Source organism: Wyeomyia smithii, chromosome 1 (assembly GCF_029784165.1).
Source record: "Wyeomyia smithii strain HCP4-BCI-WySm-NY-G18 chromosome 1, ASM2978416v1, whole genome shotgun sequence".
NCBI classification, from domain to species: Eukaryota; Metazoa; Arthropoda; class Insecta; order Diptera; family Culicidae; genus Wyeomyia; species Wyeomyia smithii.
The window spans coordinates 83,198,665-83,224,792 of record NC_073694.1 but is presented as its reverse complement, the minus strand read 5'-3'; the positions used below and the strand labels follow the sequence as shown (position 1 = coordinate 83,224,792).

General features: G+C 39.7%; 1 protein-coding gene across 6 annotated transcripts in view; it reads left to right on the top strand.

The window, feature by feature from the left end:
• LOC129717837 (uncharacterized) overlaps positions 1 to 26,128 on the top strand; it is a 159,017-nt gene that overhangs the window by 81,374 nt on the left and 51,515 nt on the right. For all 6 annotated transcript variants that reach the window (XM_055668043.1, XM_055668041.1, XM_055668045.1 and 3 more), the window contains one exon: positions 3,245 to 3,646. In XM_055668043.1, the coding sequence (XP_055524018.1) occupies positions 3,245 to 3,646 (402 nt within the window). The remainder of the gene's footprint in view (positions 1 to 3,244; positions 3,647 to 26,128) is intronic.

Genomic DNA, 26,128 nt, shown 5'->3' with positions numbered 1-26,128 from the left:
ACGCTTGGTCAAAGAGTGTAATACAGGCTTAAAATAGAGATGAAAAACCTATCGGTAATTATCGATAGTATCGATAGTATCGATAGCTGCCCGCTATCGATAGATACGTTAAACGTTCAGCTCTATCGATAGTTATTGATATTTTCCTCGTATTGGTATTCATACTCTACAATGATGCCAGAACTGGAAAAAAAATAAATTGGCCTTATCATTGTTGAAAGAGACTTCGATGCTTGTTCGTTCTCACCTTTGTAGGGGTATGTGGCGGGACCATCATCATCATCATCATCACACGAATTTCTCTTTAAAATTGTTAGAAAATTGAGAGATAATCATTTTCGCTCACTTTAACTTGTACGGACAACGACGAGATTTCGCATAAGGGCGAATTATGTGTGCAAATAAACTTTTAAATGTTATTCCTGTTCACAACGGAAGCAACACTTTGTTATTTTTCTTCATCTGGTTCTAGCCGCCAAGCTATCGATAATTATCGATAGTTTTAGGGGTTTTATCGATATTTCCCATTCCTGGAATGAAATTTTAACAGAAAACTCGGAGCCGCCGACATAACGCAAGTAAAAGCAACATCAACGTCAGCAGGTTCCGTTTGTTGTTAGTTTGTAAACGGTCTATTTAACGCTAGTTCACAAAATATTGTTTGTGATCTACTATGCACTGCCTCGTTGAGTATTGAAAGCTAGCCAAACAATGCATAAAGGATATTTTTTCTTTCTTATAATAATTAAGGGAAGTGAAGCACATAACATGGTGATTTCGCTTCATTGATTAATAGTGGAGATCTATAATCTCCCATCTAGTATAAAGAGACAACAAATAAACGAAATCGAAAAAAAAATCGAGAGAAATGAAAGAGTCCTTTTGAAATGTTTTTTAGAGATTCAACAATTTTCATTTTCGAATGCATTTAGGATCCCCCCGCGAGATCTGTCACTGCAATGTCAAATTTGACTTTGACATCAGATTTGACGGATTGCGGTCCGATAACTGCAAAGTTGTTGCAGTTAAAAAGCGTTGCAGTTAAAAGTCTTGCAGTTATCGGACGGCGACTCTAGTTGAAATATGTCTAAAGTCAGGAATTGTATTAAAAGCTAAAAGTTACGTTGCAGTCCAAAGAGGAGATACTAATATTAAATTAACGAAAACTTAAAAAAAAATTAACAAAAACATGTATAAACATCACGTACAGAAAAATGAATAATACCGTGATCAGTTAATACATTTATTTATCGCCTTATTTATTGAAAGTTTAAAATCAGCTTAAGCAAAAAAAAAATGATTTGTTTACATAGATTCTGCAAGTAAAAACTTTTCCATCCGACATTCTTAGTTTGCTCGATACAGATTTTTTGGCCCGAGATACAAATACACATACAGATATTGTCGAATAAAATTACAGGTATTAATGTGGCAACCCTGCTTACACCACAGCTGAGCTGAAGAAGAGTGGTGAATCATTCTAGAGAGCATACATAGCAGAAAGCCGCGCAGAGTGCACTGCTGAGATCTATTCGATATAATTCGAAGAGCAAACATGCGTGACGGACGGCTGGATTATTTTTTTTCAATTTCGAGATGCTTAGTAAAAACCGTTGACCTATAGTCCATCGCACGGTGACGTCACGCCTTTGAATTTGAGAGCTACTGGTAATTTTGTTTACCTTCGGGTCAGGCAGTTTTGCCTTCAACTATGGCAGATTATTTCAATTGTTACCAACATGCCCTTTAAATATTGTGCGTGAGGTGCCAGTACATCAAGATCAATTTTAAATTGAGCAGCATTTTCACTATGCACACGATTGCTTCACCAGAAAAAAGCACAAAATCCAAAATGTAAACAAAGTTAACACTAACTGTCAGAAAAGTGAGGTTGAAGAGATTCGGTGACATGGTCTAGAGATGGGCGAACGGCTCACGAGCCGTTCATATGAACCGGTTCTTAGAAAAGAGCGAAAGAACGAACGGCTCACAAAAAAGGACCACGGTTCTTTGAGCGCACCATAACTGATGGGTTCGCGCGAACCCGAAGTTTACCAAGAAAACACGAACTTTCAACACTCGTGAATCATTGTGAACCATGAGCCGTTCATATGAGTCGGTTCGGAACGGTGAGTGAGCGGTTCAAAGCCGCTCTTACAAAAGAGCCGTTTCGCCCATCCCTAACATGGTCTATATGTTCCTCTCACATTAAAAGCACGTTCTGCAGTATTTGAGCGTGTTGTCCTTTCGTGTGAAAAGGATCACACCAGTTTGTTCTCTCTCTAGAGAAATATTCCAGATTCCACAGCGGTGCTTTTTGCGAGATACACATGGATCGCCGCTCTCTTCAAGCAACTATTGTGCATGCAGAGACAAATCGGAAGCGACGAGTCGCTCGTCTGACAAGGATTTCCCAGCGAATTCAACAACAACAATTGATTCAACATAAAATTTCCCGAAATGTGCCACTGTAATATTTTCTAATAGTTTTGAATGTATTCTAGACGCAAAACTATGTCAATTTAATCATAGAACATTAAAACTGCATTGTACTGTGCGAGAAATTATCATACAAAATGACATCGCTGGAAATCTTCGCGTCGCTGGACTCACCAGCGAGTTGCAGAGCAGTACTGCAGCGACAATACGTCGCTTTGCTCAGCAGTTTAAGGCTCTGGTTATAGTGGAAGTGAATAACGGTGTGAGACGATTCGCACTGCCGCCAGCGAGACAAAATGACTAATGACTTCTATAAGCATCACTTAAAGCTTTGCGAGACAAGTTGCTCTACAGGTTTACATATAAGCATGACTGTATACATGTTTATCCAAATAATCATATTTCAGGCGCGGTCATAAGTCATAATGTATAAGAATCTCAAGTGTTTTTGCCTCGGTGTACACGGTAGTGTTGCTCTGAGGAGAAAAGACAAGCCTACCCATGGGTAGTAGTCACTAATACACTTGATATGAAGAATAAAGTAGTAGTAACGATACACATTCGGATTTCAATCATGTCTATGTATTCCTTGTACAACTGTTGCGTTATGCTTTCCTCACAATTTTTGTGCGTTTTTAGAGCAGAAAACGCGTGTACTGAGAGGACACAGTGACTGCGTAAGACTTGAACGTTTGCGTGTACTCCTTCTTTAGCATTCCGTCGCAGTTACGTAACGCTAAACAACTAACCAACTCATCAGTTTACATAATTAAAATAATTAATTTTGTTGTGTTCTCTTTAATAGAGTATGGACGAAGAAGTGCTCGAACTTGAACATCTAAAACATGAAACTACTGCAGGACCAAGTGCAAACACAAAAGAAGAGATTTTGCCTCAACTGGAAAAACAATTGGAAGAAGAAGCGAAAGCATCCGCTACCATATTGTCCTCTAATGAAGAAGGTTTGGAGAGCGAGGACATCGATGATGACATAGATAGTGACGGCGATAGTAATAATAACAACGTTGATTACGCGGAAAAGATAGCGAAAGCTTCCGAAAACATGCTACTGAAAACCCTGGCCGAATATCATCACAAACAACAGCAACAGCAACATATTGAAGACCACCATTTCATTTCACATCCGCATAATGCAGGCGAACGAAAGAACCCAGACAGTATTAAGGACAGTAGCCTTTTAATGAAGGTAAATATCAATTACAATATCCATTCATTAAGAATAGTCGAGTTCTTAGAATATATAGTCGAACTGTTGAACTTCACAAGTAACTATAAAACAACGTTTCGCAACATTAGAAAAAAACCTTTTTTTTGGGCGGTGGCTGGAGACCGCAGAAAAAATTAATTCTGACGATTGATATGCGTATCTATTTCACATACGAGTCAAATATTAATTGGCTGACGCAATACTTCAGTGATGTGTTGAAATTTATCTATTGGATCAAGAAACTAAATGGTCAAAAAGTTCGGATACGTTCGTTTCTCAAATACAGTACTGGACAAAAAAAGTACGCACCTGTGACATGTTCAAACTTTCTTGTTTTAGGTAGAATCTAAGGCAGATGGAAAATCAAAGTGTTCTAACAAAAGGTGTACTTTCGAAAAATGTTGGATAAAGTGACATGAAAACGCTATATAAACTCAAAAAGAGCTTATATTCGGAAATTCTCATTTTTCTGGTGGACATAATAAAGTACGCATTACAGTGATTTGATGTTCGAACCTATTTTTCTTTATTTCAGTATTTAGTTTGGCCGCCTTTAGCTTCAATCACGGATTGCAGGCGTCGAGGCATACTTTCAACGAGGTTTCTAATATGTTGGGAGTCGATATTTGTCCAAGCTTTTTCCAAAGCTTCAAACAGTTTGTCGCGGTTGGTGACATCTCCTTTGTCAACATTTTGATCCAAAATCGACCACAAATTTTCTATCGGATTTATGTCCGGGCTTTGTGATGGCCACTCCAGTAGCTTGATACGTGAAGCACGGAGATACGAAGTGGTTCTGTGAGCGGTATGCTTAGGATCATTGTCTTGTTGAAAGTGGACTTCCTCTCTAAGCTAACTTTTCGCGCCGACTCTTTAAGATTCTTTTTCAAAATGCTGATGTAATAGTGCCGTCATTTTTTTTTTCCTCATCTATATTTTTTTTGAATAGAATCCGGTGCCGTCATTATGCCATCAATTTTTTCCAATATTACCAACACCCGACCAAGCACAGCACTCCCACGACACACACCATGATACTGCCACCCCCGTGCATGACCGTCTTTTGAATATTTTTATCGGCAAGTTTTCCACCAGGTTTCGTCCAAACTGGTGATCGTTGTTTGAGGCCAAAGAGCTCAAATTTACTTTCATCGCTCCACATAACCTGTTTCCAGAACTCTATCGGCTTGTTGATGTATTTTTTTAATAGGTGACATATCAACACTATTACATATATTTTAAGCTTTATTTCATTAAAAGATTGTAATTGCTTCCGCAGTTAAGTGAATGGCTTGTCGATGAATGTGTTTTGGGCGAATTTGAGGCGTTTGGTCCTGCAGAAATAAATCTCAGCCAAAAATGTATGATGAATACAAAGTAAACATACCTGTTAACCTTTCGAATCAAAGGTCATCGCTGGACAAATCCACTCTTATAACCCATTTCCAGGAGTCTTCTGCGCACAGTTCGTTCGGAGATACACTAAGGTCGCTTTTTACGTGTTTTTTTACGCGGATTCCGGAATTTACGCGGATTCCGGAATTTACGCGTTTTTTCAACGCGGATTCCGGAATTTACGCCGTATTTTTTTTGCGCGGATTTCGGTTTCCCTTCACTCAGAATGCAAAATGAACGCTGGTTTTTTTTACGCGGATTCCGGAGTTTACGCGTTTTTTACGCGGATTCCGGAATTTGCGCGGTTTTTTAACGCGGACTCCGGAATTTACGCGGTTTTTTTACGCGGATTCCGGAATTTACGGGTTTTTTTTACGCGGCACGTATCCCCCGCGTAAAAAGCGACTTTAGTGTGTTTAAATCAGCATTTTCACGAATCACTCGGCTGGTAGCGAAATGATTTTTAGCCACTTCTTCCGAAATTCGGCGATCATCGCTAGTTTTTTTTTTTTTAAGAGGGGATTTGTTAGTAGCTTAAGTATTTATAATGAATATTAGTAAGTAATGAGTATGTGTGTCTAATCACAAATGGTGACTTCCCAACACTGTTAGAAGAATTGTAATTTTACTTGTTAGGAGCTGTTTGCTTTCGCAATTAGGACTTATCATTCGTAGGGATTTAAACCTACTTGTCAGAAAAGGGGAAGTAAACTTACAACTAACTTAATTGCTAACTTATAGGCTATAAAGAGAGCTTATCGTAGCAATTGAGGATTGCAACGGTTTTTGTCGAAAATTGTTAATAATTTTATTTGACATAGCTTCCAATGGTTCAACACCAGTAAGTCTATGTAATTCGAGTGTACCGTTATGCTCTCAGCGATTGGGCCTTTATTTTATTAATAATAATTAGAATAAAAAAAAACAAGGAGGACGCTTCAAAATCATTTTCAGAATTTTATTTTGAATCCTTTGGGGCGTTTTCTTCCTTGTTGAACAGCAACTTGACCAATTCGGGAAAGCATGAAGCATTGCTGGTCTAAAAATTTGTTTGTAAATCAAAAGTTTGTTCTTTAAACGAAGTTTAGAATTCCTGGTGATGAGAGGATATAAACATCTCGTATATTTGATGCACTTGGCTTGTATACTCTCAATGTGCTCTTTAAAAATAAGTTTTTTATCGTAAATTAGTCCCAAGTACATAACCTTGTCAGAACAACTTAAAATAACCCCATTCATCTTGACAACGTGATTATTGTTTGGCTTGAGGGAAGAAGCCCTAGTCTTATGCGGACAAATTATCATTTGAGTTTTAGAAGCATTGGGAGAGATTTTCCATTTTTGCAAGTAGGAAGAAAAAATATCGAAGACTTTTTTCTTTTACGGAAATGCTTGTGTCATCGCAGAACAATAACTTTGTGCATCCTGGCAAATCATGGCAAATCAGGAAGATCTGAAGTGAATATAATATGTTGTACAGGACTGGGCCCAAGACTGAACTTTGAGGCACACCTACTTTGACAGGAAATCTATCAGATTTAGAATTCTGATAGACAACCTGCAGTCTACGATCAGTAAGATAATTTATTAAAATTTTGATTAGGAAAATTGTAAAATTAAAAGTTTGCAATTTCGCAATCAAACCTATATGCCAAACACTGTCGAATGCTTTTTCAATGTCTAAAAGAGCAGCTCCAGTGGAATAACCTTCAGATTTGTAAGCTCGTATCATATTAGTAACTCTGAGCAATTGATGAGTAGTGGAATGCCTATGGCGAAATCCAAACTGTTCATTTGCAAAAATTGAATTTTCGTTGATGTGTGACATCATTCTGTTAAGAATAATTCTCTCAAACAGTTTACTTATTGAAGAAAGCAAACTGATTGGTCGATAACTTGAAACTTCAGCTGGATTCTTATCCGGTTTTAAAACTGGAGTAATTTTTGACTTTTTCCATAATTTGGGAAAATATGCAATTTTGAAGCAGCAATTGAAAATTTTTACTTAAAATTCCATTGTGCTCTCAGGGAGATGTTTGATTAATATGTTAAAGATTCCATCGTCACCAGGTGCTTTCATATTTTTGAAATTTTCAATAATTGATTTGACAAGTTACAATTATTTCTGTAGGTAAAAAATTCTGGGAAGAAATTAAATCAAATTAACGTGTGACTTCATTTTCAATTGGACTCACAAAATTCAAATTTGAGTTATGAACACTTTCAAACTGCTGAGCAAGTTTTTGAGCCTTTTGTTCATTGGATACAAGAAAACGTTCACCATCTTTTAAAACTGGAATAGGCTTCGAAGGTTTCTTAAGAATCTTCGACAGCTTCCAAAAGGGTTTTGAATATGGTTTCCATTTTTCAACTTTAGTCTCAAAATTTTGATTTCTCAGAAAAGTAAATCTATGTTTAATCTCTTGCTGTAAACCTTTATAAATTGTTTTAAAAGCAGGGTCAGAAAAACGTTGATATTGACGTCTGCGGACACTTTTCAAACGAATTTCTAAGATTTCCTTCAATTGACACGATTTATAGTTGATAGCATCGCAGGATTTTGGTAGAAGCCATCGTTTGCCGGGGAGCTGCGTAGCCGCAAGGTTACAGAGTCCGCTTTGTCAAGCGGATGGTCGTGGGTTCGAATCTTAGTAGAATCAGGCCATTCGATGTCAAAAAGGACTTTAAGTATGAGTTTATTCTCAGGCTCCTCACCACTTACCCTTTCTTTACGCTGAATTCTATAATACCTTTGCGTGACTTCCTCTTAACAAAAAATAAGTCCCTCTTATCAATAAAACTGGCCAGAAGGACGCACGACGTAACTTCTCCTGGGAATTATAATTGGCGATATTTGGCAGGAGGAAGGAGGCGTGTACAACGAAGGGAAGTACATTACACACAAGCACTGATCAAAAATAATAATAAGCATGCCACTTCTCAATAGCGGTATTGCTAAAAATAGAAGTGCGGAATACAGCAGACACCCGGGCATATCTCACAATAGATCAACGATTCTGGTCGCAGTGAGGAAGTCCATACAGGAAAAAAATGCCAGCCGTAGTTCGACATAAAGCCGGTGGTGCTCGTTATGGAAGACGTCAAAAGCTTCTCGTGACTTCCAGTGAAAGAACGTTTCGGTTTCCGGCTTAGCATACGTCAGCCACCATTCTATCCAGGATTTTGGCGCTGGCGGGTCCAATATTGCCACCGGTATTGAAAGTCCGCCACATTTTCATCGGTCAGCAGGTGAGGACGAAGAGACCAGAAACCACGGCCGTGTTTTTGGCCGAAAGGCGGAAGGCAGAGCCGGAGAGTGAGCGCTTTGTGGTCGGAAAAAGAACAGACGTGAGTATGTGCTGCTCGGAGATGATCACGCAAACCAGTACTCACGTAAATACGAGATCAAGACGGGATCGTGCATTTCTGCTTATGAAGGTGAAGCCGGTATCTCGTGGGCAGACTCCCACACGTCGAGGAGCTGTATTTGTTGGACAGCTGTTCTAAGCGACGGGCTGGTGTTTTAACTCGATGAATCACACGGGCGGAGCACGCAGTTAAAATCGACCATCAAAATTACGTGCTCGGTGTGATTACGGAGGTAGTAGGCAAGTGTGCTGTTAAAACATTGCTCCCGAGCTGCTCGTAGCACAGATCCAGAAGGAGCATCAATGTTGTCGATTGTGACGTCTTTGCACGCGTAGGGCAATCAGTCTACCGTCCAAACTTTTTTTGACGTGTGAGTGCATAATGTTTTAAATGTATCTTAAAGCATTTTTTCTCAACTTTACAACGGTGATATCAAATTTGAAATTGGTGCTTGCGAACTTGCTCAAAAACACGTTTTTCTGATAAAATTTTGGATGACGGCCAATTTTTTTCTGCTTCAAATGAAAGCTCTATCATTCCTCACTAAAACTATGTGTTGGTTGCAGGGGGTTCAATGACAAATTCAAAAAAAAATCAATCATTTAGACACAAAAATATCCTTTTTGAAAGACCTCATGTCACCAGTGGGACGGTTTCAGCGAGAATCGCTCGAATAATAAGTTTTGATGTGAAAGGCTGGTACTCTCCCAAATACTCTGCCGTCGACTATCACCATTTGCGAAGCAGTTCGTGGGGCACTACCAGGCGGGATTCATGGGTGCCCGCGCCACCACGGTTCAGATATTCGCGGTTCGGCTTGTTATGCAGAAATGCCGCGAATATAACGTGCCCACACATCATTTGTTCATCGATTTTAAATCGGCGTACGACACAATCGATCGGAACCAGCTATGGTAAATTATGCACGACTACGGATTTCCAGACAAACTGACGCGGTTGTTCAAAGCGACGATGGATCGAGTGATGTGTGTAATTCGAATATCGGGGGCACTCTTGAGCCCCTTCGAAGCCCGAAGAGGCCTAAGGTAAGGTGATGGTCTCTCGTGCCTACTGTTTAACAATGTCCTGGAAGGTGTAATTAGAAGAGCGGGGATTAACACGAGTGGCACTATATTCCAAAAGTCGGTTCAGCTGTTTAGTTTCGCCGACGATATCGAAATTGTGGCTCAGACCTTTGTGAAGATGGTGGATACGTACATCGGACTAAAGGCTGAAGCCAAACAGATTGGACTGGTCATCAATGCGTCGAAGACGAAGTACATGAAAGGAAGGGGTTCACGAGAAGACAGTGCTAACCTCCCACCTCGAGTTCAAGTTGGTGGTGATGAAATCGAGGTGGTCGACGAGTTCGTGTATCTTGGCTCACAGGTAACTGCCGACAACGATACCAGCAGAGAAATTCAACGGCGCATTATGGCAGGAAATTGGTCTCCGGAGGACGCTCCGATCGAGTAGAATTCATCGCCGCACCAAGTTAACCATCTACAAGACGCTGATCAGACCGGTAGTCTTCTCCGGCATGAGACATGGACTATGCTTGTGGAGGACCAATGCGCCCTTGCGGTCTTCGAGCGGAAGGTGTTGCGTACCATCTTCGGTGGACTGCAAATGGAAAACGGAGTGTGGAGAAGGCGAATGAATCACGAACTGCAGGAGCTGCTTGGGGAGCCATCTATCGTCCACGCCGCTAAGATAGGCAGGTTGCAGTGGGCTGGGCATGTTGTAAGAATGTCGGACGACAGCCCGGTAAAGATGGTTCTTGAAACCAATCCGTCAGGGACGAGACGAAGGTGCACAGCGGGCAAGGTGGATCGATCAGGTGGAAGACGACCTGCGGACCTTACGTAGACTTCAGAGCTGGCGAACTACAGCCATGGACCAAGTGGAATGGAGACGACTCTTACGTGCAGCTTGGGACTGTTTGGTAAGGTAACAGAAAGGCTGGGTCTGACCGCTAGGTAGATTTTTTTTTTAATAGGGGGTGAATGTTTGTAATGATTTTTTTTTTGTTGTGGAATTCGACTACTACGTCCATTATTTAGAACTATTGTAGTATATCCCCCTTACTATACGTGCTACATAGGATACCCAGTCACCCCACTGTTGATCGAGTGATAACCGGTTGCCTCGGCACGCTCCCAGTCAGGTATAATGTGCTTAATAAAGCCAATTACCTTCCGAGGATTAGCAGACCAAATTTCACTAGGTTGTGAGCAACCCTTGTTGAGAAATTTGATTCTGCTCATGTATAATGCACCACAGCTGCATAGCAGATGCTCCGAGGTTTTACTTTCTATGCTACAAAAGCGACAAGTATCGTCTTGAACCCGACCAATGTTCTTTAGATGATACTTACTCGGACAGTGCCCTGTTATTAGTCCTGTGTAGATACAGAGCGCCCACTTATTAAGCTCTAATAGCTTTCTTGTAATTTTTGCGTTTGGCGTTATTACCCTTTTTGACTGGTGACATCCTCCGACAGCCATCCAGTTGGAAGTCACCCGTTGTTCTTCCCAGTATTTAAGTTCCATTTTTAATGTACAGTTTGAAATGCCACAAAAGGGTTCTGTACCAATGAATTGGGAGGTGGAACCTTGTTTGGCCAGTTCGTCTGCTTTTTCATTGCCTTCGATTCCGCAGTGCCCTGGAACCCAGTACAGATTGACAGAGTTCGTACGACACAGGCTCCGCAGAGAGAGAACGCACTCCCAGACAATTTTTGACGTGCATTTGGAGGCACATAAAGCCTTCAGCGCCGCTTGACTATCAGAGAAAATGCAAATATTGGCATGTTTGTAATTTCTCCTCAAGCAAACGTTATCACATTCAATTATAGCGTAAATCTCCGCTTGGAATACTGTTGGCCATCCACCCATAGCCACCGATATCTGAACTCCAGGACCGACGATTCCCGCGCCCGTTTTTGAACCGATTTTTGAGCCGTCCGTGAAGAATACCGTTGACTCTTGACGAACCATATGAGCCCCGCACTCCCAATCGGAACGTGATGTTTCATGCACCTTGTAGGGAATATCACAGTTATTCATAGCTTTCATCTAGTCTCCGTTCATACTCATCACTGGCCCTCTTTTGAAGTGTTGCAATATACTCAGATGGCCAAGAAGGTCACCTGGTCCACGACAGAATGCGACTGAAATTCTTATCTATTGTCAGAATTTCAATCGCATGAAAAGCCCAAGCAAAATGAAAGAAATTCAACAAAATCTATTGTCGTCATCTTTTAAAATAATTTTAGGAACTGAAAGTAGCTGGGACGAAAGCGTAAGAAGCGAAGAAGTATTTGGAAACAATTACAATGTATTCCGGCACGATCGGAATTTGTCTACCAGTCAAAAAAAGTCAGGCGATGGAGTCCTCATTGCCATTAATGTAGACTTTACTTCTGAAGAAATAATATCCGACAAATATAAAGAATTTGAACACGTATGGGCCAAAGCATTTATTGCTGGCGAAGAACATATCTTCTGTTCCGTGTACTTTCCACCGGAACATACTCATAAACATTCGTATGAATTATTTTTCAAAACTCTAGAATCTATTATGTCTAACATGAAACCAGAAGTAAAACTGCATGTCTATGGCGACTTCAACCAACGTAATGCAGACTTTATTGTAGACATTGAAAATGAATCTATCTTACTCCCAGTCGTAGGCGAAAACGAAACACTGCAGTATCTTTTTGGCGAATCCTCAGAACTCGGTCTATATCAAATCAATCATGTCAAAAACAAACAAAATGCTTATTTAGACCTATTATTCACAAACTGCACTGAAGACTTCTGTGTAGATGCATCATTGACTCCCATCTGGAAAAATGAAGCATTCCACACAGCAATCGAATATTCAATAGTAATGAATAACACTTCGTACCCACAAAACTGACTTCGAACAAGTCAAACGTAGACTTCGCATAATAAATTGGCGTAGTATAATTTGTAAAGAAGGAAATGTCAACGAAGAAGTAACAAAATTTTATGAAATAATTAATCAAATTATATCAGAAAATGTACCTCTAAAAAAAAGAAGACGAACGAACACCAACAAATATCCAGTGTGGTTTAATCCACAATTGAAGAACCTAAAAAATAGAAAACAAAAAGCACATAAAATATACAAAAAGACAACAATAGCGAAAATCTTCAAAATTACCAAGAAATTTGCTGTCAACTTGACGCAGCCATTAAAATTGCACATGAAGAACATAATCGTAAAATCGAGCATCAAATCAACTCTTGCCCTAAGAACTTCTTTAATTACGTAAAAGCCAAACTAAAAAGTAACAACTTTCCATCACGAATGCATCTTGACAGTAATGTAGGACAAACTAGTAATAAAATATGTAGTCTTTTTGCCACTTTTTTTCAAGAAATTTACACCACATATGAAGAAACAGATCGCGACCGCGAATACTTCTCGTATTTTCCTGAATTTTCGAATTCTTTATCTGTCAATCAAATATCTGAATTCGAAATTCAAAACGCTCTTAAAAATTTAGACGCTACGAAAGGTCCTGGACCTGACAGAATAGCTCCAATTTTTCTCAAAAATTTGGCAGAAGAACTATCTACACCCTTAAAACACCTTTTTAACATGTCCCTGAAGAATGGAATTTTCCCAGAACTCTGGAAAACTTCATATTTAGTGCCAATTTTCAAATCTGGCGCTCAATCTGACATTCGTAATTATCGTGGAATTACCATTATTTCATGCATTCCAAAATTATTTGAATCAATAATTAATGAAAAAATCTTTCAACAAGTAAAACACCAAATTACAACTCAACAGCACGGCTTTTACAAAGGCCGATCAACTACCACAAATCTTTTGGAATTCATAACTTTCACTCTGACTGTAATGGACAACGGTAACCACGTAGAAGCTCTTTATACGGACTTTAGCAAGGCATTTGACAGAATCGACATACCATTATTACTCTTCAAGCTCGAAAAATACGGAACTGAAACAAAATTTTTGGAATGGCTGTAGTCATACTTAACAAAACGAACACAAATAGTCCGCTTTCAAAATTCCTTTTCAAACCCAATAGAAGTAACTTCTGGTGTGACGTCACACCCTGCGAAGAACCCAATGCTCCGTCACGAGCCTTATAATTAAAGTTAAATGTTGTTCCTAGGAGGGCATAGCCTTCTGCTATGCTTTAGTCAGGCGAAACATTTGGTTCCCTTGACAGAGGACCGCGAACGGCTCTGTCAACACTCTATATATCAACATATTATGCCACAGGTGGCAAAGAACTTCGCGCAGCCTTCTGCTGTGCCACCGGCAAACAAACTCAACCAAAATAAACAAGTTTTGTGTTGTAAACAAAACGCCGCCTGTACTTTAGCAGTACTAGATTAGGTTAAGAGATTAGTAAGGTAAACAGAGAGTGGAGAAAGTCTCTCTCTCTGAGTTACCGGTAGGGTATATTTAAGTAGTGATGTACGAAAATAAAGTCAGTTAGTCCACGTTAATCTGTGTGTATTAATTCCGCGCCAATTGCGCGTACAGGGTTTTCTGGAGAAAGTCCTGGTAGGTTATACCCAGGATACAGGTATACCTACACATGTGGTGACAGCGGTGGTCTTTTCTGCGCCATTGAATCTTTTCTTTAATCTTCGGACGTATCTCGGGAGTCAGACGCGGTCGTAAACTCGGTCGTAGTAATCACGCTAAGGAAGCAAAAAGAAAAAGTAGTGGTTTAAGTATCTGTGGTTCAGTGAAAAATGAAATAGTTTTTCGGAGTTTTAATCCAAGTAGTGCTCGCGGAGGAAAAAGAGTGTGTTATTTAAAAAAAAAGGAAAAAAAGAGAACTGAAGAAAAAGTATTTAACGATTTATCGAGGTCAGCAGCTTGGAAAGTAGTGCTGCTAGGGAAACAGGAAAAAAAAACAGCAAAAAAATAGTGAGGAAGAACATTGGTTACAAACTTTTATAGTGTTAAAAACAGATTTGGTTCGCGCTTGAAAGAAAAAAAATGTAAAAGTGGTTTATAGTGATAAAGAAGCAACACAAAACAAGAGGAAGAAAAATAATATGATCAAGTAAACAATTGTACAATAATAATACGAGTAAAGACGAAGTGAAAAAATTATTAAAAATGGACAAGAACACAAGTGCGAAGCTGTTGTTGTGTGTGATAAGGATTTTCTTTACCAGTGTGTAAAAAGTGTGAAAAAGTGTTGGAAGAAATCTAACATTACGCGAACTCGATTTATTTGTTTTTTTTTTTTTTCTCTCAGACGAATCTGTCGCAACAGGAAGATAAATTTTAACCGGTAAGTTCTTGATTTTCTTCTCTATAACAAAAAAGGTTCATTCATTTCGCCCAAAAATAATGTGACTCCGTACCAGCGAAATAAACTAGTTGACATTTGCACGACCTGACTAATTAAATAGCAGTGCCTGCGGCAACACCGATGGCAAAGACGAATTGTAGAACGCAAACAGACAGAGTTACGCACATGGAACTCACCTTAATTGTTCTGAAAAAGAGTTTTAGCCCACTGGTAGCCATACAGCAAGTATGAAAATTGGGAGCTACGCTATCGTTAGCGATATAAAAAGAGCGTGAGAGCCTCCGCGATCGCGTCTTTACTTATACAGTATAGTAGCATATGCTAGAATGCTTGTCGTCCCGTTCTTATGCCACCAGGTTGAATAGGTGACGTATTTTACAGTGTTATTGCGATCAGCTGTGCCAGGCACGGTCAAGGTCGCGGTTTGTATGCAGTAATTTTAATGGCCATTGGTAGATCGTGCTGCTGGCATAAGCAAAACGATTCAGTAGCGGTGAAATGTTTAGTAGGTCAAAGAAAAAAGTAAATCAATAAGCGCAACGCGCGCGGCGATACAATTAAATATCCGCCGGGGGGAAATGTTAACAGACAGCAAAAATATGTTATGATGAATGTTGTCGTAAGGAGACAGATGTTGCAATATTCTTATGAAACAGCTCTTAACGCCATCTAATTTGAACATTTACAATTTTAGATTAGTTGTAAAATTGGTTCAATTACACTATAAAAAAATGACTATTTTATCTCAGACATGTTGGGGTAAAAATATTATTAAAATAATTGTTTGATTGATTAACAGAAATAAACATTGAACTATAAAAAATGACTATTTTATCTCAGACATGTTGGGGTAAAAATATTATTAAAATAATTGTTTGATTGATTAACAGAAATAAACATTGAAGCTTTAACACCAAATGGTTCGAAACTTGGTGTTCAGATTTTTTGATGGCGCGACGAAGAAATTAGAGTCGGTCACGCTACGTTATCACATCTGGTCAACAGAATCGTTAGTGATACCTAGGAAAAAGAGGAAGAAGGCTACATAAGCCTTTTATTGTAGTAGTATTTATTCTGCCCTTATAGTATTTATTCCGCAGTACCTTTTATTTTTTTTTTTCAAGTAATATATATAAAATTTTATATTCATAATGGAGTACACGTTTCCAAAAGCAGATGCCATGCAGTGCATCCCAGAATTTGATGGATCGCTAGACGGACTAGAAGCGTTCGTTTATCATATCGAGCATTTTGCTCGGGAGATACCAGAAGGAGTATCACACGCTCCACTGGTTTATATTATTCTATTGAAACTAAAAGGCAGAGCTGCTGCCGCAATACATAGAATTAACGCAAATGCTTGGCCACAGGTTAAGCAGAATTTATTAAAGGAATTTGGGGATATTATACGCATCGAGGCAGTTATAAATCAAGTAGAAACATTGAAACAGGAAGCGAATGAGACCTTTCCTGATTATAAAAAGAGGATATTGAAAATTAAGGAGCAAATCGACTCCTACGAAACTAATTGTACGAAGTCATGCATGATAGTTAGTCTTCGATTACATTTTATGGCGGGTTTGTGTGACACCGCATTGAAAGAAGCTGCTCAAGGTAAACGAGCATTGAAGTTAGAAGAGCTGCTAGACGACTTAGAGGATTACTACCATGAGCGTTATCACATCGCGGAAATAGAAAACAGAATACAGGGCCTAGAATGGGTCGAAAGGCAGCGCGATGCGCTTAGACAATTTGATAGTAGCAGAAATATTTTCACAATTAATTACGAAGACGCTAATTGTAGCAACAGCCGCCTGGGAAGAAATGAATATTATAATCACAAAAATAGGGATAGAATAATCTACAAGCAAAACAATTATGACAATATATGTAGATCTAGCGACGGTAATCGATACAATTACAGTTATCGCACCGCACGTTCATGTCGGCGGAGTCAAAGGGGCTACGCCACTGGTTGGAAATATAACTATTACGGTCAAAATGGACCAACTGATAGGAGGTACAGGAATTCGTATACCCGGATGCCTCAGAAAATGCTTATGGTAGCCAACATTAACGAAAGAAGTAGTAATTCGCAAAAAGAAGGTATTTTGGATCCTGTTGCACAGGAATATTTTAACGAGGATTTAGCAGAAATTTGCGAAGATGTTGACTGGCGGAGATGTACCGATGAGCCCAGCAATATAGAAATAGCCGATTGGAGGACCGCATGCAATCACATAAGAGACAACAGTGCTTGTGTGGCTAAGCGAGTATATTACGATGTCAGAGGGCACTTAATGTTAACCCTACTGGCTAAGCAGAATGTCAAATTTACGTTGAACCTGATCTTAGATACAGGTGCATGTGCGAATATAATTAATGCACGCATTGTGAATCTTTTGAATGTACCGGTAAATACACAGGACGTAACCACTTTTGGAGGTATCGGCCAAGACATTGTGCGTACCTCAGGTACAATTATGTTGGATTTAATAGTCGGAGACTTTTTGATCCCGACGCAATTTCATATATTAGAAAATTTGCCAAGCGACGGATTAATCGGCGCAGAATTCTTAAAGAAGCATACGCTTCAAATAGGAAATAATTTTGATTACATAGTGTTCAAGAAACACGGAAACAGAAGTCCGGACGACTTGAGTCCGTGGAGTATGCCCAAAGACGAAGTCCTTAGTCAACATGTTTATGTGGCAGCCAGAAATAGAGTTATGGTGCAGAACGAGTTGCGAGATACTAGCAACACAGCCCGCAATGAGGCTGACGTAGACAAAAACGAAATAAATAGAGAGCACCAAACATATCGAAATGAAGAGCCGAAGAACAATTTTCTTGACTCAAAGAATACTATAATGCCCGAGTTGGACCTAGACTCGAGGCTTGACTATGACCTGTTGGAGCACAAGCTGACACCAGAGTCAAAAGGAAATGCAAGAATTGAAAAACTACGGCAAGTGCTGAATTTGGCGCACTTGCCTGATAGAGAATTCAGGACAGTGAAGAATATGGTCGAAAGCTATGCGGATATATTCTTTTTCGAGGGCGACAAGTTAACTACTACTGACGCCGCCGTACACACGATAGAAACTTCATCGGAGGTGCCTATTAATAAACGGCAATATAGATTTCCGGAGGCCACGAAACGACACATTAATAAAGAAATCGAGGAAATGAGGGTGCAGGGAATTATTAGGCCCAGTACTAGTCCCTGGAATGCACCGGTGTTATGTGTACCAAAAAAACCGGATGCTGACGGTAATAAAAGATACAGAATTGTGGTAGACTTTAGATCATTGAACGAAGTTACCAAGCCGTTTGTATACCCAATACCTCTTATAAATGAGATATTGGATAATGTTGGAGGAGCAAAATATTTCTCCTCAATTGATTTAAAATCGGGGTTCTATCAAGTCCCGATAGACCGCCGAGATGCGGCTAAGACGGCGTTTTCCACTCCCAAAGGCCACTTCGAATTTACACGGATGCCGATGGGGTTAAAGAACAGCCCCTCAACATTCCAAAAACTTATGAATACTGTTCTCTTTGAGATAGGGGACGTGAAAGCTTTTGTCTACCTCGATGATATTATAGTTTTCGGTGACACTATCACCGACCATAATGATAACTTGCGAAAAGTATTACAAGCTTTGCGCAAACATAACTTAAAAATAGAACCATCAAAGTGTCAGTTTTTGAAAAAGGAACTGGAGTATTTGGGTCATGTCGTTAATGAAGAAGGCATAAAACCCACCAATGCAAATATTAAGGCCATTCAAAGCCTTAAGCCACCCACAAACGTAAAAGGTATAAGGTCATTTCTGGGAACAGTAAATTTTACGGGAAGTTTATCCCCAACATCGCGGAGAAGCGCAAGCCGCTGAATGATTTGTTGAAGAAAGACGCTAAATTTGTGTGGGGAAAAGAATGTCAGGAAGCGTTCGAATTCCTTAGAAACGCGCTGATTACAGAGCCAGTTTTAGTCCGGCCAGATTATCAAGACACTTTTGTTATTACGACAGACGCTAGCAATTATGCTATTGGAGCCGTCCTGTCGAATGAAAAATCCATGCACCGGCCGATCGCGTTCGCGAGTCGTGCACTTGTAGGTGCAGAGACCAGATATCATATCATAGAAAAGGAACTATTGGCGATTGTATGGGCCATAGAATATTTCAAACATTACATTTTTGGTCAAAAGTTTATCGTTTACACGGACCACAGACCACTTATAGCTATTTGGAGGCTCAAAGAGACATCTCCAACGCTGACAAGATTGAGACTAAAGTTGCAGGGTTTGGAATGCAGCATCAGGTATAAACAAGGTAGCGAAAACATAGTCGCCGATTTTTTTGTCACGTTTATCAGATAGGACGTGTCAGGGGCAAGAAAGTTCACCCCACAGGCAGATAGCCATGATTACGCGCCAGCAGAAACGCCTGCTAGAGCAGCAGAAGAACGCTTCGGATGATTTGAACGGCACAATACAAGATTTGAGTGCCATAGACATTGCGGACATCGCTGAGGACGAGGATGAGCAACAACTCGTCAACATTTCATATGATGACTTTTCACAGGCATTATCAAATGACCTGATACCTAGTGAGACGGTGGAAGTCTCGAAGAGAATATTGGACGAGAGGAATATCGAAGCTCGTCTTGTCATTTTGAACAATCGGACGGCGTACAGAGAACTTCAGACACTGTATCAGCTGTCACAAGGACTGAAAGACTACGTAGAGGGTGGTGTACTCAAATTTAAAGACAAGAAGGTAGGCGGTTTCATAGTAGACGGCAGCGAAAGTTCATTAATCGATTGCCGGAAATTTTTTTCACAACTTTTAGATAGCTTCAATAAGAGCCCCACGGCAGTAAAGGCAGCCGGGGTCATTCACCTAATATCATTCAGAAAAATCAAGCAACAGGAAGTTCTGCAAATGATTCAGTTCCTAGCGGGTAAGCTAGAAAAACAAATAGTATTATATAATGCTAATAGCGAGCGTACAGTAATTGCGCCAGATCAAGTGGAAACAATTTTAAGGGAGTTTCACGATGCACCCTTAGGAGGGCACGTAGGAGCGCGACGAATGCGCCAAAGAATTGGCACACTTTTTACGTGGGCTACGATGAAACGGGATATCGAGAACTACGTTCGGCAGTGTGATTCCTGCCAAAAGAACAAAATTGGAAGATCAAACAAGATACCGATGCAGATCACCACAACCGCATCGGAGCCATTCGAGAAATTATACATGGATATAGTAGTGTTACCCGAATCCAACTTAGGGAATCGTTATGGTCTGGTCATGCAGGACGACCTAACTAGATATTTAACTGTCGCACCTATGGAAAACCAAGAAAGCCAGACGGTAGCGAGTACTTTTGTAGAGAATTATATTTGCAAATTTGGCGTACCGTTGGAGTTAGTTACAGATAACGGTGCGAATTTTGTAAGCACACTCATGAAAGATGTGTGCAAAATTTTGATAATTAAGAAAATAACGACGAGTCCGTACCACCCACAAGCAAATTTGGTGGAAAGATCTAATCGGGAGTTAAAAACTTACCTAAGGCAATTTATTGGCGGAAAACCGCACACGTGGGATAACTTACTCCCATTTTTTACGTTTCAGTATAATACTTCAGTAAACTCATCAACGGGGTACACCCCTTTCGAATTGTTGTATGGACGTACAGCACGCATTCCCACCTCCATTTACAAGCGGAATGGAGTGGACAATTTGACATATGAAACATATACACAAGAGATGAAAAAAATATTTTTTGACCTCCACGCGAACGCGAAGGCCAACCTAAAGGATTCAAAAGAAAAGCGCAAGCAAGTTTATGACAGAAAGGCAAATGAATGGCAGCCCATGTATGGCGATTTAGTTTTAGTGAAATCAGGTCAAAAGCTCCAGAATATGTGGAGAGGACCTTATGAAGTAGTGGAATTCCCAAGTGAAATGACCACAGTAATCAAAAACGGAAACCGTTTAGAGAAAGTTCATAATAACCGACTTAAACGATATTATGACTGATTATACGAACTTAAACTATGTTATAAAATAAAATGAAATAAAATAGGTCATAGTAGCAAGCACCTAAAGCTGTATGAAAAAGTATACTGAAATAAAATGACGTGAAGAAATATGAATAGTCGCCGATATTATGGAAAGCCTTTGATGGACAAGTGTCAAAAGGGCGTGACGTTTACTTGGGGAAAGACGTGGTTGAATTTATAGACAAAAAAAATAACCTATCGTGTGGGAACACAGAAAACAGAAGTAAATAATACACAGGGAACGTTTTTACATAAAATGCGAATTTAACATGGGATAGATCCACAGAGTACAGATGACCCCGTTAGTGCGAGGCAGACGTAGGAAAAAATGGCCAATGGCCCGATAAAAGACGGACGGGAAGTAACAATGAGGGCGATTGTAAGGAGTTAAAAGAATTTAGAACAGCATTTGTTTGTAAAAATGCAAATGTTAACATGGGAAAAATATATAGTGAATATGAGAACGGGGTTTGATTGATTAAAAATGGCTAATGGCCCAATGAGAGAAGAAAACCGATTAATGAAGTATTGGAGATGACTTAAATAACGAACGACAATAAAACTAGGAGAGACTTTGGACAAGAAGGCTAAACCTTCCAGACGAGGGGACTACTGGCGTTAAAAGATTCCACCTATCTATTGTAAGTTAAGATTGGGCGAGTGGAAACAACGGGAGTGACTACCCGGAACGATTGAGATGAATGCGTATCAAGTGAACGGACAAGGGAGTAGTCAACCCAGTATGAATGGAAGTGCGAAATTTTTTCTTTTATTTCCTAACCTTCTTATCTTTCAGGAATCACTAGCAACAGGTAGACGCACCTTCGAAGGGTAGGGGGAGAGGTATTATGCAGACTACTGCATATCAGGCGAAGTGTAGGTAGAACGTAAGTATGACGGACTGAGACAGCAGTATCATAATTAAAGTGGCCTACAGAGTTTTTGTAAATCGGATAAAATAATTGTAAATCCGATAAAAGAAAAGAAAAAGTTGCTATGAGAAAGAGAAATGTTTTAATGAAAAGAAAAAGAGCCACGACGGGCAACAGAGGTTGACAAAGAAAAAAAACGCACAAGAATTAGAAAAAGATTTTTTTTTTTGTAAATCGGATTGAGTTCAAGTGAAAAAAAATAATCGTGAAGTAAAAATTCGTTGAGAATGAATAATGTAGACGTTGATTAACCAATAGCATCCGATATAATCAAGAGAAAAATATATTGTACACTTTAGTAGGAAAAGAAAAATTATGTTAACCGAAGAAAAAGAAAAACGGGCATAGTGTTTAAGTAGAAGATTAGAAGATATAATAGAACATAAGAGCCCGTACGCGTGTGAAATTAATTTTAAACAGCAAGTGGAAAAAATTAACGAAAAAAAAAATTGATGAAAGAATGGCAAAAAAATAAATGCACCACTTGCTAAGTAGGGCAACTAGCATCTAAGAATTGACAACGAGACGAGTTCCCGATCCTCGAAGACGACCGAGGTGATTACAACGGATGCTGAGATGGGGGCATACCATAATGCCCAGTATGACGCGAAAAGGGAAGCAGACGGTTGTGAGGGGAGTTGAACGGCGGGTGTCTATGGTCTAGATGGAGGTAAAGCCAAACGTTATTACCAAGAGAAGACGAGCAGTATCCAGTTTTTGATCCCTGAAGAGGTCAGATGTGCAACAGAACTCAATCAATGCGGCTCAAGCCAGAATCGAGACTTCAGCGCGAAGACGAATACATCAAACTACACAGCGAAGGGCGTAACAGTTTGTTCCAAATATATATTACTCATTGAGAGTTATTGACTTCCACAAATGAGGATTCGAGGTCAAAGCCAAACAAGCAAAATGACGCTATAAAATTTCGCTCGTGTTTAATCAACTATGGTCTTTACGCACTACGCTTTGAAAATGTGCACACATGCTAGCGGGTAATTGGACACCCCGCGCAGACAGTTAAAGATGATAAACCAAGTGACTGCATTATGCAACAGAGCCAGTGGCAATCGCAAATCTTTTCGCCACACGGCGCATAACAATACTATAAGCCAAACAAAAAAAAAGCCGATCTATGCCAAAGGGACACGGCTAACCCAACATTGAAGTTCAACAACACACTCTGAACAATCGTAAAACAACCAGCTAAACTGCAGTCTTAATTAAAATGCAATGGTAATCGTTGAACTAGTGTAAATAACCCGATGAAGCCTTAGAGATGAGTTTGCACCACAACCAACCGATGAGAACCTCTACTGCCAGACGCACCCTCCCGTTTCAAACCCCCTGCAACCCGGCGCTTGAACACGACAGCTAAACAGCAGATATCTTCACGACGCAGCGCATCAGGCGAGCAAGCAATTGTTAATTTTAAATAAGGAAAATGTCATGTATGATAATGTAAACTCAAACGGTGCTACAGTTTTGAAAAACAAAATTTCATTGGCCAGAGGAAAAAATAAGCATATTATAAAAAACAACGGTGTATATAGTTATATAAAAAAAACACACCTATCGGCCGTCAGGACGGACCGTGTGACCATTGTCTCTTCTAGATAATAGCCAACTAGGCGGGGTGGCAGATGTGACGTCACACCCTGCGAAGAACCCAATGCTCCGTCACGAGCCTTATAATTAAAGTTAAATGTTGTTCCTAGGAGGGCATAGCCTTCTGCTATGCTTTAGTCAGGCGAAACATTTGGTTCCCTTGACAGAGGACCGCGAACGGCTCTGTCAACACTCTATATATCAACATATTATGCCACAGGTGGCAAAGAACTTCGCGCAGCCTTCTGCTGTGCCACTATACGTAAATGACATTTCCTTTCTTCTTAAGTCAATACATGTGCTTGTATATGCTGATGACATGAAGCTCTTTATAGAAATAACCAATGCAGAAGACTTCGAAATATTCCAGAATGAAACTAATGTATTCTACACTTTCTACACTCTACAAATTAATGTATTTTCTAGTATGCTGGGCTTTATAAAACGCTTCGGCCACAATTTTCAAGACCCATATACAATCAAACTATTATATATTACATACGTCCGACCAATTCTGGAATATTGTAGCATTGTATGGAATCCCTATATTGCCACACATGAAAAACGCATTGAATCTGTCCAAAAACAATTTCTTTTGTACGCGCTTCGTAAGCTAAATTGGACATCATTTCCCTTACCATCATATGAAGCATGCTGCATGCTTATAGACATACAAGCACTTAAAGAACGCCGCGATCTTTCAATGCTTTATTTTATCAATGACATTATTTCTCAACGCGTGCAATCTACTCAATTATTATCACAACTAAATTTTTATGCACCCAGTCGTCAATTAAGAAATCGTAAAATATTTTCGGAAAATTCTCACAGAACAAACTACTCAAAAAATGGCCCAATAAATCGCATGATGCGTCACTATAATCAGCACTGCGAAAATATCGACATCACCATGGGCAGAAATCAAATAAAAAAAACGACTAACTACTGGAAATAATGTATAGAATATAAGAAAACATTGTATTAGTATAACTGTAGTCTACATTTGCTTGACGAAATAAATAAATAAATAAATAAATAAGACATCTTTCAGACGTTTGGGCCGGAGAGCACTCCTTTCCGCTTCTAGTTGCACAAATTCATGCAATGGCAGCAGGTGAAGGATTGCGTCCAACGCTTTCGATGGGGTGCTGCACATTGCTCCCGTTATAGCAATACACGCAAGTCTCTGCAGCTTCGCTAGCTTTGCTCTCGTTATTGCCTGTTTTGTTTTGGGCCACCAGACTAAGGAAGCGTATATTATTTTCGGGAGTATAATAGACTTGTAGATCCATCTTATCATTTTTGGTTTTAGTCCCCACTTCCTACCAACCGTTTTAGAACATAACCAGAAAGCACTGACCGCTTTGCTCATTGCACCATCTAGGTGCGCGTTCCAGTTAACTTTCGCATCAAGGATTAATCCTAAAAATTTAACCCTTTCGCTCAATTGGATAATACTTTCCTTAAGCCTAAGTGGCATTAGGTTAAGTCTTCTCCTTTTAGTAAAAGGTACTACTACAACTTTGGAAGGGTTTATGTTTGAACCTTCTTTTATGCACCATAAATGGGTTACGTTTAGGGCATGTTGCATTCTTTCCGAGACTATGTTGTCAAACTTTCCCCTTACCACAATGACAATGTCATCTGCGAAACCTCAGAAGAGATTTCTCTTTGTGCAAGCATAGTGTGAATCCAGTTGACTATGCATGTGTTAAACATCCTTTTCTTCATCGCATTCGCCATGGAAGAGTAGGTCGTGTTATCGAAAGCACCTTCAATATCCAAGTGCAATTTTTTTTGCTGAAAGAGATCTTTCAATTTTGTTTACCAGCGTATGAAGAGCTGTGACTGTTGATCTACCTGTTTGATATGCAAATTGAAATTTAGATAAAGAATATCTATGCATGTATGTTGCATTTAGATATTCCTTTAGTACTTTTTCCATTGTCTTCAATAGAATCGAAGACAAGCTTATAGGTCTATATGATTTGGGGTTGTTCCTATCTCTATTGCCCGTTTTTGGTATAAAGATAACCCGCACTGACCTCCATTTCGACGGAATATAGTTAAATCTTAGACTCGCCTTGAAAGTCTCCCTTAGTAACGGTATCAGGGTTGCCTCACCTTTTTGAAGCAACGCAGGAAATACACCGTCAACACCTGCAAACTTGAAAGGCTGGAAGATTTTCACCGCATTTTCCACTCTGGTTGACGTCAAAATTTCGTCAAATATAGTTGAAGTTGAGACGTCCTCCCTTACAGATTCTGGCAGAATCTCCAAAGAGTCGGCTCCTACCTCACCACCCGAAGAAACATCACATTTAGTAGAGCCTGGAAAATGAGTTACCATCATCAGATTTAGCGTGTCTGCGGGAGTCTTAGTTAACGATCCGTTCTGACACATCATACTGCCAAGTTCAATTGAGTGATTCTTGGCAAGCGTTTTGTGAAGTCGAGCAACCGTTGGTGTGTTGTCTATACTTTCACACGTTTGGATCCAAGTTTTCCTCTTGGATTTTCGTATTTCATTATTGTACTCAGTGAGTGCTTTCCTATACTGAGCCCAATCCGAAGTACGTTTCGCTTTATTGAACAGTTTCCGAGATGTTTTCCTTAGCCGCTCTAGCTTCGCGTTCCACCACGGCACATCCCTGTTGGAGGACGGAACTTTGAGCGGGCAACTACTGTTATAAGCGTAAGAACTCAAGTGATCAGCATATTGATCCCAGTTTGTTTTT